We start from the raw sequence: 17263 nt of genomic DNA, 5'->3' as shown, positions 1-17263 counted from the left end.
TATAAAGACTAAGAACTAGAATCATTAGAGACACATACTGGAAGAGTTCTTTTAAGAACTTTCCTTATCAGTAGCCTCAGTTATGTCCTTATTTGTTCTTATTGTCAAGGTTAAATTTTAGACAGCACTAAAGGTGGAACTCATTATCTGTCTTAGAATGGAAGCTACTTTCAGCAACTGTCTCTCTCTTTCCTTGAAATCATGGCATGAATTTCAATAATTAAAAGGAGATCATGGAATCATAGAATCGTTTCAGGTGGAAGAGACTCTCAGGATCATTAAGCCAAACCATATCCTAACCTAACTCTACCACTAAACCACGTCTCTCAGAACCTCGTCTAAATACCTTTCAAACACCTCCAGGGATGGTGACTCCACCACTTCCCTGGGAAGCCTGACAACTCTTTCTGTGAAGATTTTTTTTTTTCTAATATCCAATGTAAACCTCCCTTGACTCAACTTGAGGCCACCTCCTTGCTACTTGGGAGAAGAGTCCAACACCTTTCATGCTACAACCTCTTTTCAGGTAGTTGTAGACAGCAATAAGGTCTCCCCTCAGCCTCTTTTTCTCAGGCTAAATAGCTCCAGTTCCCTCAACTGCTCCTCATAAGACTTGTGCTCCAAGACATCTATTAATAATATTTAGATTGATAAAGTTAGGTGAGATTAATCCCATTATCAGAGACCTATCAAACATTTCATCCCTGCATCAATGAAATGTCTGATCCAATAAAACTCTTTTTTGTTGTGGTGGTGGTGGTGTTTTGTTTTGTTGTTTTTCGTTGTGGTGGGGTTTTTTCCTTGGTTTTTGGTTGGGTTTTGTTTGTTTGTTTTGTTGGCTGGTTTGTTTGTTTTTCAGATTTATGGCTACCCTTGTAACTGCAATCATCCTTGTCTAAAAAAAAAAAAAGAAAATATCAATCATTGAATTAAATGAAACACAAACAGCAAAATTTTGACTAAACAAATGACAAAAACTGTAATAACTTCATTTTAAACCTTGTGGTAGATGTACTGTACCATTCCCCGTGCGACTGAAACAGCAGCAATACCATCTAGTAATCAGGAAGTTATAGTATTGTTTGAGTATTATTAATACATTATCTATGTGGTACTGCTGACTATAGCTACCACATTTTTAAATAAAACCAGCTATTAGATCGTTTCATGCTATGCCCAGATGAAATGCACTACTGTTAGCATAATGATCTTTTAAACTGTGCCATGTCATTCACACAACTATAGAATTAGAATTACAAAATTAGTTTGAGACACTATTTTTTTTTTCAGGGTATGTTTCAAAATGGAGTGTGAGGGTAGGTGCACAAATCCCACAGTGGGAGTTGTGTGCTTCACACTGATTGTAACTCATAAGTATTGCTTCTTTCTTCTGGGCTCCATCATTTACATTAGTTTAGATCCATATTGCTCTACACAGAAAAATCCAGTAAGACACTAAAAAGAATACAAGGCAAAAGACACTGCACATTACATGCTATAGTATATTAAAGCTTAATTACTACAAGCATATAAAAGGTTGCTCCCAGGAGTTAAGTTCTTTACAATAGCAAATACTAAGTCATGGTCTACAGGATGTGCGTAAGGTATTTTATTGAGGCATAGTCCAAACTAGTTCAATGGTGCTGGTGAATTCAATACAGTTTGAAACAATTAAACTATTCCTTCTGGTTCCAGAAGTGATTATCAGTACAATGAAGCAGGACAATATTCTGGGAGCAAGCAACTTCACTTAGTACAACATTTCTTCATATTGCTCATCATGCCAGCATTATCATGCCTTCACCACCAGATAATATATACTTAAAAGCAAGAAGCGAAGTAGAGGTGCAACAACTGCAGATCCTTGAAGATGCTAAGTGTTGCAGTAACTTCTCTGCAGTTGGATCATATCAATAATGCCAAACTGACAGGAAGCCACCTCTCTTTTCACACATCTACTCAGAAACCACAGGAGAATAAGACTAAAAATTGAATAAATATAACACATACAACACACACAACAGAACAGATGTGGGAAGTAAAGTTTAGAGAGTATGATGAAGAAGGAAATGGAAATGTTTGGACAACGAGAATGGGTCTCCAAAGAGCATCACTGACAGTCAGACAGAGCACTATAAGCAATTAGAAAAACAAAGGTAGGAGGGGGAAAAGATGAGAAGGGGAAAGGAGAGGATATGGCAGAGCATGCCTGATTTCCTTCATCCAAACCAATAGCAGCAAGACAGAACATAGGCTAGAGAGGGGCTCACAGCATGGTATACCAAAAGAAAATGCAGAACATGCCATCCCAAAGGAAAACCAAAACTGGGAAACAAATACATTCAGTAACATCTTAATAATTGAGCTTAATAAATGTCATTAAAATGAATGTGACATATAGTACAATCTATCCATGACACTTTCACTGGAACAGTACAAGAGTTTTAATGAGTACTGTATTATGAATATCTGGGCTGAAAACAGGACCAGCATTGCAAAGAATTAAGTATTTGGTTGTTGTTAATGAAAGGTGAGACTACAAGAGAACAGGAACTACTGTATTTTAAGACATGTTTTGAAGAAAGACAGAGATTGATGGAGGTGTGAATATGGAGACAATATGGCAGCACAAGTGCTGGTAAAGACGAAATATACATTGTCATGACACAGTAGAAATGAAAAAAAGGGGAGGGGAGAGGTTAACAGTAAAGTCTGGTTTTGAAATGTAACAATGTGATGCATCAATGACTCCACAGGGGACAAAAAAAAAAAGCCTAAAAAACTTATACTGTTTTGTTTTGTACTTCCTGCAAAGAAGTTAGTGCATGAGACACAAGAACCAATGGAGAGACAAAACATTATTCTCTCTCCTCTTTGATATTGGGGGCTCATATATAAATACACACACAAATATATATATATACACACATAGACAGATGAATATATATATGCATATATGTGTGTGTATATACAGAGAAAGATAGACAAAGATGTTATCTTCCTGTATTCTTGGCAAGGAATTAGTCCTGAAGTTAGAAGGAGTGGAGGTAGGATTGAGGTTGGAAGGAAAGGTAACGAAGAGGGCATACCGCTTTCGGCTTCTGCAAACGACAAGAAAAAAATTGCAAATCAAACACTTCGATAAGATAACAGCTGACACCAAAGCAAAAGCAAAAAAACCCCTTTATTTAAAAGTCTTCAAGGCTCAAAGGTTTTTCTGCTGAGAATGAGAACAAATATACAGATAGACAAAGAGAAAATTTAACAAGAGGAGTAAACACAGGGTGCAGGAGGGAAGAATCCTGGTTAAGCTTTCCTTCTTGCTTACTCATATAGAAAAAAGAAAAAAAAAAAACACAGGAAAAAGGGAAGAAAATATCTCTAAAAGTGATCTCAGGTGAGTTTGAATGTCTGCATTTTGAACTGATATTTTTTGCTATCTACTCAGCAAGTTCTGCTGGGAATTTTTAATTTGATGGTCCTTTACCATTTTTCTACAGAATAATCAAAATCTCTCTACAAGTGAACTAAGACCATTTTTTAAAGTAAAGTAAATACTTACATCATAGACACAAAAACTTATTTAAGAAGTGCTTCCTGCTCTTAATAACCAATCATAATATTCCCAGATACTAATTAGAGATGAAGGAACGTCTAAGTCATATTGCGACCTGAAACTACTGAAGTGCAAACATTAGTAGCTGGTCAGAAACACACTAAATTCAGTCACATTTTGTAAACTCAGAGGTTTCTTTGTAACTGAGCAGCAATTTAAACATTGATAAATATATAAATGTAAAGGGTTAAAAAAATCATGGCTATTTTAATTAATCTTTAAGGTACCCTGGTGAGAAATAGTTGCATAAAAAGATAAACATTCTATAGATATTTTACTCATTATTTGGAAACTAGTTTGTAATTATCATATCTATGACTACATTACCTATATTTAGGCTTGAAAACTTTTAAATTCTGCTTTTAAGGAATCTTATAAAATTATAAATTGTTTATAATTAACAATCTAATTTTGTCAAAACTTGTTTTCTAGGTGAGCTTACTGTTTTCTGTAGCTTTATTAGGAGTCAGGAAAAAAGGAGAATAAACCAAACTGCAAGCAGGAAGCTCAGCTACTGCTGAAACATACATTAATATTGGCTTGGATAGAGTTCTGATGATTTATAATTACTATTGATCTCAAATTCTCTACAGTAGAGTTAACATAATCTGGCTGTAAATTAGAAAGCTTTAGAAAACCAGTATCTAGGAGAATGCCTGGGATGGGAAAGTGCATAGGTAAATGAGTAGTTATACCATTCTACATATATTGTAAACTAACAAAATAACTGAAAATTCTGTCATTGATTTGAAATGGTACTAGGATTTATCCTTAGCACTGAGGTGTAAATGTAGAGAGTGAATTAGGAAACCTCAAACACCATCACATTACCACTTGGGACAGCTGCACACACTTCTGAATTCATTTTGTGTTACTTTAGCTCTGAGTGCAAAATGATGAAGGCAGGTTAAACTAATCTTAAAAGGAAACTCCTCGTGTAAGTGAAAAATCAGATATATAATTTACTTATAGAGATATTCTATTACAATTAGTAACAAAAATTAAACTGGTGGGTGTAAGATTTTTCTCATGCCTTAGGCAGAAAGAATGCTTTGAAAATTTCCTCTGCTTCTGAAAATACCGGTCCTAGACCTGTCTGAGCTATGGCTCAAAATACTAGCACTGAATAAAAGGATGCCGCCTACATAATTTGCTACATTTTAATTTGTATTTATTGTTTCTGCTCTAAATCGTAAACTATGTAAAACCTCTCAACAGCTTTACAAAATATTAATCTAAACTATAATCATAAAATAAATCAGCACATATCTACTGTTGGCAATTCTCATAAAAAGTAAAAGCTAAAAGGCTACCATGATCAGTTCAACCTACACTTTTATGAAATTCACCAATGAAGAACTTATGATATGACGCAGAATAAAGTATCTCCAAAGTCAACATCAATAAACATAAGTGGTAAGGGATAAATTCATCTTGTTCAAAGATAGCTTGCATTTGCAAACCATGTTATTCTAATTTTTTATCTTAATTTCTCATCTTTTCTTTTAATAAGATGCAAGGAAATCCAAGTATATTTGAGAAGTGAGAAACTGACGTTTTGTTCCATTACTTTTCTGGTTAGACTAAATGCTCCAGCTTAGAAACCCACAAACGTGTACTGAAAAGATTTGGGTTGAAGAGCGCAGAAGCAAGTAGAACAGTAAGATATGCTGCAGGTAGCTTTGTTGTTCATCCAACAGTGACAATAAAATTATCACTGGTTAATAAAGTCAGCAGACATCACTGTGGATCACAGTTATAAGAAAATGTGAATATCTAGGCTACATGCTCTCCTTTGGTTACATACATATTCGCAAAATAAAGCTGTTAACATTCCTTTGTTAGTAGTGTTTCCTGCAATTTTTAGGCCTTTTTTTTTTTTTTCCAACCAAACCAATTAATTGTGAACCTGAATGGCTTTAAGTAAAAAGAAATATATGATTTTATCACATTGTGCTACTTTTTGTGGCATCCTCTGCATCACCTTGTGATTAAGAACTCAATCCAACTCCCACTGAAGTTAGTGCAAAGAATGATTATCTGTGAATTATCTGTTATTACTAAAAAAGACTGTAATATTAGCATTTTTGTAAGTAAATGACAACTGAAGTAAGGACAACCTAATGTTGAGCAGTAATTCTTAGGAGAACCAACAGAAACTAGATACTTTCTAACATTAGAAATATAAAATCTGGTAAATAGTTCCACTGCTGTTACTATTGTATTTTTGTTTTTTCTAGGAAAAGATCAAACTGTTCACAGAGAAAAGAATAATAAATAATTCCCTTTACATTAACTAACATGGAATGAGTTTGTTCAATGGAAAAGTATTTTAAGAGCCCATGGCAGCTGAAAACATTTTAAAAAAATATCTGTTATTTCACAAAAAAAAAAAGGCATTTCTTCATCAGAAAAATGACAACAGATAATAATAAATACTAAAATAAACTTTCAAAGTTTGGCATGAGCTCAAATGACAGATTTGGTTCCCCTGTGAAGAGAACAATTGCCCTCAAAAGTTTTAGGTAATTAGTGGCCAAAAATAAGATGAACTAATATGTACTGTTCCAGACTTACTACAATAGAACAGACCATGATTTTTGACAGAGGAAAATGAAATTCATCTCACAGTCAGTAATATTATATTTTTATTATAAGCATTATAACATTTTTGTTATACAAAAGGAATGTTGTATAAAGCACTGACGGAAAAGATTGACTCCAATGTTCACTCAGATTTTTATGAATTTTTGTATAAAAACCAACAAGAAATACTTCTTTTCCTGTCTGTGAATATGTACAAATAATGATGATTTTTTTTTTTTTCATTTTTATTTTCGGTTGAGGAAAGGAGTCAACCACTTGCAAATTTCAAGGCTAAACGAACCTTTTCCAATTTCATGATGTTATTCATATATGCAAGTTTTGTCAGAACAGATACCATATAAATACATCACATCTGTTTTTCACTTTTCCATTTTCAGTAAAATAAGTTGGACCTCCAATCAATACTGATAGACTATGAACAAAAACATTGTAAGTTTTTGTTTAAGTAAAAATGAATCACTTTTCTGGAGACAGGACATATGTATCACTGTCCTCTCACTTTCTCCTAAATGTTCTGACTTAAATACTTTCAGGGAAGAAGAATGGAGAAGAAGTAAAAGGCTCTCAGCACTATGTGAAATGGTGTAATGTGATGGGATGCTAATTATACTCTGAAATGTTAAAAAAATATAGGAATAATTATGTTCATTCTGAAAAAAAAAGCAGGCAAAATTATTGAAAGTGCATTCCAAAACTTCAAAAATTGTAGGCATTGGACATACCTGCTTTCTCGTTTTTCCGACTTGTATTCTATGGCTATCATTAAGAGCTTTAGTTTCGCAAACACCAGTCTGCAAGAAGAGAAGAGACCAAGAGTCAGTCCTTTTTCACAACCAACATCACTTATGGAGATGGCTGCAGCGTAGGTATTTTCTTTGAGAACACATATAAAGATCTTTTCCCACTTTTTTCAGTTCGGTTTACAGAGAACAGATATTAATGTTTCTCTATTTTCTATTTTGAAGTTAATGAACACATATTGCCTAAAAATAAACTTAAAAGCAACTTAACTTCTCTTCCTTGGTTTCCTAGTATTTGATAATCTATCTATATATGTATCTTCCTAAACAGGGAGAAACCAAAAAAGAAATACCAATACTAGCCTAGTATTAGATACCAATATCTCATTCTTATCTTTAGATTTACTAGGAATATTTAAGTGGTAACATAAATAGGTATACATGTGTTTGGCCATGTAATTAAACATCAGGATAAATAAGTCTCACTATTTACCTGTACTGTGCAAATGTAGTTCGATTTGATTAAAATAAGAAAGATCTTATTCCTGCTTTTTTTCTAGATAAGGTATGTTTTGTGGTCTAATCCCACCTGACCAATAAAATGAAACACAATTAAATTTCATATTTTGCAAGTTATTAATCACTGGCTACAAAGCAATACTCATTGCCAGGCTTGGTGCATTAAAAACATTGTTCATGCTTACTGCCAAAACACTGAGGAATGCAGTTTTTCAGTTCTTTACTCAGAGTCAGGAATGAATAGATGTATCAGAGAGAGACTTGAAACTGATGAAATGCATTACATAAAAACAATACCTAATGCACCTGCACGGCAACACTTTAAATGTACTTTAGTACTTCAGTCAACATTTCCCTGATGTATCTGAATACCATAAACAAGTTTTGAACTCTTTGTTTTTGCTTTGTTTACTTCATGATATGATACTACTTTGCCTTCGAAGGCTCATTGTGTAAAGTATCTGGAAAAGGTTCTTGTCCATCCAGTCTTCAAATAATCTTCTGGTTGAAGTTTACAAAGATTAGCTTCCTGTCTCCAACAGGGTAAGACGTGGGAAAATAAATAAAATAATAAAATAAAATAAGCTATCAGCTCTGTCATGTGCAGAAGCTGAGCATTTGGTGTGGGTCTTTTAAGCACTTAACAAAGACCTAACAAAGCTTTTAGCAATAATTTTGTTGAATAGTACTCATGAATGGCTGTGGACACAACCTTTTTTTCTTTTCCTTAAGAGATCAAGATCTCACGGGGCTATCCAAATGCTAAAATTCCATTCATTCCACTCCTTTTTCTTTTTTCAAATGAGTGACTTAAAAAATTAACCAACAGCAAATGGGTCTGATTTAACATGTATTAAGTGGACACCTTCCATTGTGTGGCTGATGCACTCGATCCACCACCCTCAGCCAAACTAGCAGAACCCTAAATTACTTCCCCAAGACAAATATGCTGTTTCTACTGCTAGGTCAAGTGTGAATCCATAGACATACTAGCCTCACTAGGAAAATCTTTGAGTCGAGAATGGTGGGCCTAGAACCTGGAAGAAGGTTAGCTTTGCAGTAGTAAATATTAGAAGGCTCCCTAGCAGACTGCACTAGTTCAGGATGGTTGGTTAGTCTCCTCTTCAGTCAGCATCATCTAAACCTGGTCTGACAATATCCAAGTGCACTGAATTATAGGAATTACATTCACGCATTGAAAATATATTGGTAGGAACATGTTCACGCAGTCCACATACACATATTCAGAGTTATAAATAAAACTTGTGGACTGATAATAACTTCTGTGTGTGTCTAATTTTCTACCCTGGTGTTGACAGTGAAAGCTTCAAATTCTTCAAAACTATTGTCTCATCCCCACTGAAACAGGAGATGTTTCTGCACTTCCTTTATGTTTGTTATCCAAAGTGTATGGCACCCTATTTATCAAAAAAATCCCATTCCTGGACCAGCAATCAAGACCAATAACCCAAGGAAGCAGCACATCTCATTTAGTTTCAGGGTATTAAAACATCATTGACTGCATGGATTTTAAAAGCTAAATTATGAAAACTATTCTCAAAGTCTGCGTATTTTGTGGGTAGTTCATCACATTAAGCTTTCACAAATGGCCGCAACAGACTTTTTGCTGTCCTTTGATTCTTCTAGAAATTGAATGGCCAGTTCTTACAGCAATGAAAATACCTATGCACCCAACTCTTTCATATGCAACATTACATTTTAATTTTCAATATGCTTTAACTAACCTGAATTTAACAGCATTATTAAAAATGCTGTAAAATTTGAGATAAATATTTTTTCTTTAATTTAAACTAGGAAAAAGTTAATTAAGCCTCCAGATAATCAAATGCTTGAGGAGAGCTCCGAAGTTCAGACATGTTTCTAAATCTAAATAAATGCCCTTTCTTTATGATTATTTTTTCTCAGCTCTACAAGCACAGTTAAATGAATGTCAGCTTTCTGTCAAATGCAGTCTCAGTCACATGTTTCTAAGACCTTCTATAGAAACTCAACTCTGTTTGACAACAGTTTGGTGTGGAGATGTAGTTTTCATTATTGTAGTCAGTGTAAGCAGCACAAATTATCTTTCATTCTCTATATAAGACACATTTCTAGAATACCTTATAAGATTTTCTATTTCAGGATATTCAGGCAATTTTTTTTTTTTTTAATAGTAATAAATATTTTCCCTCCATAACCTAGTAACAGTCTGGTTAATGAGTGGAGGGAGGGATTGTGAGCCTCTCCATTTTTATTAGCATTGTTATTACATTAGCAAATTGAAAACTGGGCTCTGTCATAGCTACATTGCAGAAAAACACAGACTTTTAAATGGATAACATTTGTCTGACAGTTGTTTCTCCCTCATTCTTATGGCATAACCTATGTTCATGTTACTGTAAAAATCACAAAAGGTGCGAGAAGTGAGAGGAATTAAAGCAAAATCATTCTCCTTTACGTAAGAGATAATATCTTCTTCCTCAATTTCCTCTTCTAAGTTTGCAGAAGTTTTTCTATTTTATCTACTTATATATCAAACTCTTCAGAGCAGGGTTTATTTCTTTTTAAGCATTTCAACAGTGCCCAGCAAAAGCTGTCCACAGCCTTTGGTACCTTTTGGTATGGCTGTAATGAAGAACAATGCCAAAAGAAGAGGAGATATGGCTATTATAGTGTTAAACTATCCTGACTATGTTTGTGGCCACAGTATTGTGCATATAAATCTCCAATTAACAGAATTATTCTAGGACAAATAAAAGAAATTTCAGTCTCTAGAAATCAATCTGTAGCATGGCTTATGCTATGGTTATATAGTTGTCCTGGTTTTGTTAAAAACAAGACGGGTTCTCTTGTAGTGATTTTTCTTTCAGCTAAGTTCTTCTAGGTGGCTGTACTTTTCTGAATTTTAGCCTGCATATTTTTCCTAGGATGCTGTACTCAGTGCTGATAAGAGATCAATGGAATGCTGAAGAAGCTCGTGTTTACATTTATTACTATGATAGCTAAGAAAAGGCTGATAAGTTTTCCCACGTTCTGTTGTGAGAGGGGCGTGTTTGAGGAGAGGTGGATGGAACAGGTGACTAGAACTGACCAACGGAAGTATTCTATCCCATAATCGTCATACCCCCTATATAAGAGGGTGATCACGAGGGTCAACCTCTCTTCGACCATTACCAGCATCTAGAGAGGATCCTGTCTGCCTGCCTGTGATCCACAGGCCTCAGGCCCTGCATTCCTGCAACCAGGTTCTGGTTTGCTGTGAAGTCCCGCCCATGACTTCTGGGGGGCCCGGCCTCCCGGCCTGCACCTGCTGGAGCCACCAGCTCCGCACACCCAGCTCGCCGCTGCTGGAATGACGCCAACTCAAGATTGGTTTTGTATTTTTAAAATATATATATATATATATATATATATATTAGTAGCATTAGTAAAACCCCTTAAAACTCTCCAACTTGAAGTCTAAGTCTCTCTACCTTTCCCCTTATCTTTCTTATCATCTTTCCAATCTAAAGGAAGGGGTGGCGGGAGGTAAAGGGGATAACAGGGAGCGTCTGCCACGGTTTATTGCCACCTTGCCTTCAACCGTAACAATAGTACATGCTTCAAATACTCCTTTTTCATTACAGAATAGACATCTTTTTTTTCTGACACATTTCACTTGTTAAAATTGATTTGCAATCAGCTCTACAGAGCTCTGGGTGACACACTACTTATGTGACTCCACTACATCTTTTTCAATTAATGAATTGTTTCCTTGGAAAGGGACATAAGCCAAGACAGTGATGCTGACAATCGCTATCCAAAGAATGGGAATAAGAAGAAACAATAGGACAGCATTTATGAGTAAATGATCCAATTTAAATGGATTAATTATTAATTTGTTCAACACTGAAAACATTTATGCTTTCATTCACAATCACTTAATTCCAAATCTCTTCTGAAAACAGGCATTACAATGTTTGGAATATTTCCATGTAGTGGTTGCTTTAATATTTACTTTATTGGATTCCATCTGATGTAGCAACATTAGGACTGTAGCAGAGTCAAAAGATCTCCTGCAGAAACCCTAGATCTCACTCGAGAGAAGGCAAATACTTATGCACATTAATATGTACTTCAACTTACTCACAAACTGCAGGGAAGGACAAACCCACAAAGGCACTAGACAAATACTCTGTATACATTTCATTTGCAACTCCTTCCAGGTAGTATTTCTGCCACGTATCCTCTTCAATCTAAAACACAAAACCACAGGTACAGAGGTCTGAGTAAAACCAAAAGTTTTCTTTAAAATTTATAAACAACTGCTTAAACATGAATGAAATTTTAACAAATAAGTCAGTAGACTACTATGGCAATTAATATTGCTTATTTTTACAGGATTTCCTGGAATGCCAAAAATAGAGTCCACATAGTCAATCAAGGATCCTATATAAAAATAATTCACTCAGTTCTTGACAAGCATACTCAGCATGAGGTGATATAAGTTTGTAGAGAGCCTGAGGAAAAAAAGTTTCTCAATTTTCTCTTTTTGAAAATTCTCAAGTCAAATGCTTATGTTATATTGTTAATTGAGTCTAACAACATTTCAGTTATTTTCACCTTGTTTAGAAATTGATTAGCAGTTAAAAATAATTATTTAAAACTCGTTTTTTTCTTCTATGCATCTATAACTGACAAGGAAATATGAGAAACATATTTTGAAACAATTTATTCAATGGTCATCAGTGCTTTAAACAACAACTGGAGAAAACTTTTACTGTTAAATTAAGAGATATTTTCTTGTTGAAGGTATGAAGTCAGAGATACTACAGGACTACGATCAAAAGCCTAAGCAGAAGTTTCTAATGATACTTGAGATGTAAATGCAATCCCATGATCCCACGTATCTTGCAGCTGCTGCCGTGAAGTCTGTGGATGCTATGTCATAGCTATAAAGCTTATGTCTCAGACACTCTATAAGGTCTTTCAATTAGCATCGAACACCTGTATGAAAGTAACTGGATCAAGCTGTTTAGCATCCATCAGCAGGAATAGCACTATAATTCAGAAGAGCAAATACAAAGCTAGCTGATGTGACTGGAAATACGCCACATGCTGAAGCTCTTCACTGTTGAAATCCCAGTTCTCCATACTGTAGTTTGTGCCCTCATCGAAAGTTTGTTTGAAATCTGACTTTCATTCCCAGTGAGACCTTCCTAGGCAAACTAGGGAAACCACCACAAACATGCAGCTTGAAATATGTATGACTTCACAACAAACAGTTGTTTCCCTATTTATTACATCACATTAAAAAAGAGCAAAAATTTCAATCAGGATGGGACATTCCTACATGTAATTGTCTCTTTGGTTTTATTCACTAAGTGTGTTACCCTGTTTCCCTGAAAATAATACAGGGTCTTATATTAAGTTTTGTTCCAAATCTTATTACTTTTTTACATGTAGAGCTGCCTGAACAGTATTTAAATTGACTTTTTAATGAACTGTAACTAGGGCTTATTTTTGGAGTAAGGTTTACATTTCAAGCATCCTCTAAAATCCTGAAAAATCATGCTAGGGGTTATTTTCAGGGAAACAGGATATATAAATTGTGTGAATAGAGAAATTCATATTTGCAAGAATTATATACAGTGCCAAAAATGTAGGTATGACAATACAGAATATATAAAATTAGAGAGAAACACGTCAATTACTAGCAAAAATAATGTGATATATTTGTTTCTTTACCACATTTTTCATTAACCAGAGTCTATACAACTAGATACTAAATAGGAAACAAGTAAAGAGAAAGAGATTAAGAGATCAGAGATTTTAATTTTTTTAAGTAAGGTGCATGATTTCACAGATAATGGAAACATTTTTCTTTTAATTTAGTTTGTGTCTAAAAGCTACATTTTATTCTTTACAAAAAAAAATAAAGAAACTTGTAGCTCCACTGTTTAGGTAGCCCCGTTATACTCTTCATCTTACAGAGCAGAAAGTGAAACAACATTGAGTTTATATGTGAAGGCCAAAAAAACGACATAAAGAGAAAATTGGGTTAGTTTTTGTTTTCATTTTGTTTTAAACTATTGGTAGAGAATGACAAAGCTACCTGAAAGGCTGAAGTACCACATACTGACTGATTTGAGGAGGGCTTAGTTAACTACATATATCTAAAACATTTCATAATCCTTTTTCCGATATACCCAACTTTTACCGAAACTCAGTCTACCTTGTGTAAAGAGATGAAATACTAATCCTTCAGGAAAAAGAGCTGTAGCCAGGCCAAGAGAGTGACAAAAAGGATGCTTCAGCAACATCCATCCTCATAAATTACTGCAGGGAAGGCTCAAGTGCCTTAATCTCCACTGCTGCTGTTTCTTGTCTAGAGTCCCAGAGCCAGTGTAATAGCAACCAGTTAAGTACGAACCAGAATTTATTTTCCCACTGCATAAAGAACTCTCAGCATTTCAGAAACTCTTATCAAAGAATTAAGTTCAATAAGACAAACAGCTTACTACTGCTTTAAAATTTTGTACAGCTGCATTACCACCTATGATGTCAAATGCCTTGGATAATACCCTGTCAATGATTTCAAAGGTATGAAATAGCTCATGGCAGCAAAACAGATGCCTGTATATTCTTTATGGCAAAAGCATTATAGTATGGTTAGTAAGAGTGTGAAGTTTTTTATGAACAAGTATTCCAAAGAGCAATACATATGTACATTTCTGCCAGTATTCAAGAAAATAAATTAATACAAGGGAAGAAAGTGACTTGGGTAAATGTATCCAAATTAATTTTTCAGCTATTCAGCAACGAATCAAATTGAAAAAAGCACCTTTAACCAACAATTTATCTTTGTCTCTTGTGCCAAACTACAGCTGTTTTAAAATAGCGTTAAAGCAACAAGTTCTTGCACAACTTACAAGGCTTAAAGGAAATCTCACCATGTAAATTGAAAAGGATAAAAGGGATAAAAATTTAAGATGTGAAAAAATAAAGCACATCCTCTAACCACCAGACAGCTCAGGTCTGCAGCCAACAACATACTGTATGTATTTATAATGTAACCAGCAACTGGCTTTCTACCTCCTAAATTTATAAATGAACTCATGCCTACATAGATGTCATTCAAGACTTTTTTCTGGATATAATTCTATTTTGCCTTTAACTGGTTTGTTTAGATGGTTGTTTCATTAGTTGTACTTCTTATTATTCTACTCTAAATTATGCTTCTAAACAAGGTATAATCAGATGAAAATGTTAAGTGTTTAACAAAACTTTTAAGCTAAGTAATTGATATTTTAAATTTAAAATTAAATCTTTAGGAACTATTTAAATATTATATGTTTTATGAAATAAAATGTATACAGCACAAGCTGTAAAAGTAAACCACATTTTAAAAACAAAGCTATAATAGTTACATAGTCGCATATATTCCCCAAGAGTATAGAACAGATTTTTCTTGTTCCTTTTATACATTTTTATTAGAAACTTCATATTTTCTAAAAGTTTGAAGTTATATTTCTGTATTCCATATTCCTACTCAAGTTCCAAATCATTAAGCTTACAAAACCCCATAAAATAAGAATTCTATAGAAATGCAGTGATGTTGCCCTTCCTACTCCTTTCCTTTTTTGGAGAGCTGTCTTCATAGCCACTTCCCCTGCCTGCAGTTCCATAAGTCTCTGTCTCTTCTCTAACATTTCATTACCTAACGTCATGCACAAGACCAACAGAACTTTCTCTAGGCTAGTGTCCTGTGTATCTTGCTTTCTATTTCTCCCTCACTCCTTTGTCCAAATGGAAATACCAGCCTGCCTAACTGACAGGTACTAAAAGAGGCACAACCACCAACTGACAGGGCTTTCACTGACAGAGTTTTTATCTTCCCCATCAGTGGTGTTACCACCTCCTTTCAAACTCCACTTTCGCATGCTTCAACTCAGTCACTTATCCTATGCTTAAACTGGACAGACCTTTTGAATTCCCACTGATCAGGATAATCTGTGATAAAATGTCTTAATCATGTAAGACAAAAAAAATCACCTTTAAAAGCTTAAAGAGACAGCAAGACCAGTTTCATGCCAAATTAGAATTTTATGGATAGTGAGTACCAAAACCATGAGAGATGCATTGCTGGCATACATACTAAGCACAATGAGTAAAACCGAGTTTATACTATACATTGTCAGGACATAAAGTAATAGCCACACTAAAACGCTTCAGAAGGGGAATTACAGCTGAGCCTCTACAGTTGCAGAGGCCCATGTCAGGAGTACAGTATCACAGCAGCATATATGTAAGAGCTAAAGCTCTGCTAATTGTCTAACTGTAAGAAGCATTTTCACACCATGTGCACACATAGCTTGTATTGAAATGCTATAATCATAATAATGCTGAGATTTTCAAACTCCTTTACAATTAAAAGCACCTCTTCCCTCTAACAGCCTGGTCCACAGCCTTTTCAAACCACTTGAACCTTCTTTACTGATTCTGACATGCTTAGGAACATTTTCTGAATAACACTAAAGAAGAAACAACAATCTGTTTTGATATAAGGCTTTAAGTTCAAAAAGTATAAATCAAAATATATTTCATGTTAGATCATTATTATGTCATAATATTGTATTATGAAAGAAAATGTATTATAGTGTTATGTTACATTACTAAATATTAATTTTCTATTGTATTATTATATATTATTTTAGAGTATAATATCAATTCAATTGGAACTTGGTGTGACATGAATCTCTCTTAGACCAAAAATTTTCTAATACTAAAAAAATATGAATTCTACAGCTACTTTGAAAGGCCTTGTATAGTATTTTATATAAGTTTGCATTTTCTCTCTTACAGGCTGAGTAACTAATTTGGTATTCACTATTTTTTCCCCGTGTTAAACTAGTCAAAAGGTACTCTTTCAAAGGAATGTTCTAAAGAACAGAAGGATTCTTCTCCTGTTGAGAGACTGTCAGGTAACCAGTTGCTCTAGGTCTGGAGAAGGAAACAACTGCAAGAATAAATTGTGATGTGGAGATGTTCCAAATCATATACTCCCTGACAAGTGGGCTGCAAACAATCAAGAGAAATTTCTTCCACAGAAATGGTTTCACCATTCAGAGACCATGTGGGATGCTAAAAGGGATTTGCATTGTGTTATTCTCCACCACACACAGAGTCATATCACATTTTTATAATCCTTTTATTTATTTATGTGAAGTTTGTAAATGTTGCTGATCAGCAACTCTTTATGTACAGAAAACAGATAAATTGCAGTCTTGGTAAAGTAAGAGTAATGATAGTAAGGACATGTTTTTAATTTATGGCCTATTTTGTGGCTTTTTCTTAGATTGACAGCACCTAGGGTTGGAAAAAATATACCAGTACATTACTGATTTCTCCTTTCTACTTTATTCTCTTGTTTTCTTTTCTTTAGGCAAATGGTTTTGCTTTGGAGGAAGGAACTGCAGATCAGACCTATAGTTAAGCAGTCAGCCTTAGTCAAGGACCAAGAAAGGACTGGAAAAAAACTAAGTAATTCAGAACTCAGTAAGCAAGTTTCATAGATACCGGTTACTGTTAAATCAACCTTCATGAATGTTTGAATGTTTAAGATATGTTCTGTTCAGATACCATCAAATATTGATTAATGGATTTAAAGAACTTCTGATATTTGGGATGCTATAAAATGTTATTATAAGATATAAGGGACTAAAGATGTTCTTTGCATTTTATATCCACTTGAACAATGACGTCTTCCCTGTAATTTCAAAGAGAGAGATGGTTACCTGCC

At 34.4% G+C, this 17263-nt stretch overlaps 1 protein-coding gene across 34 annotated transcripts in view; it reads right to left on the bottom strand.

The window, feature by feature from the left end:
• Window positions 1-17263, bottom strand: part of KCNMA1 (potassium calcium-activated channel subfamily M alpha 1) — a 476353-nt gene that overhangs the window by 122668 nt on the left and 336422 nt on the right. For 21 of the 34 annotated variants that reach the window (XM_071811786.1, XM_071811785.1, XM_071811784.1 and 18 more), the window contains 3 exons: window positions 11608-11717; window positions 6946-7014; window positions 3090-3101 (listed from right to left, as the gene is read on the bottom strand). In XM_071811786.1, coding sequence (XP_071667887.1) covers window positions 3090-3101; window positions 6946-7014; window positions 11608-11717 — 191 coding nt within the window. The remainder of the gene's footprint in view (window positions 1-3089; window positions 3102-6945; window positions 7015-11607; window positions 11718-17263) is intronic. The other 13 variants (XM_071811780.1, XM_071811792.1, XM_071811782.1 and 10 more) reach the window with 1 other exon arrangement.

The sequence above is a fragment of the Patagioenas fasciata genome, chromosome 8 (genome assembly GCF_037038585.1).
Source record: "Patagioenas fasciata isolate bPatFas1 chromosome 8, bPatFas1.hap1, whole genome shotgun sequence".
Classification (NCBI taxonomy): Eukaryota; Metazoa; Chordata; class Aves; order Columbiformes; family Columbidae; genus Patagioenas; species Patagioenas fasciata.
Note: the sequence above shows the minus strand (reverse complement) of the source record. Positions and strands in the feature narration are given on the sequence as shown.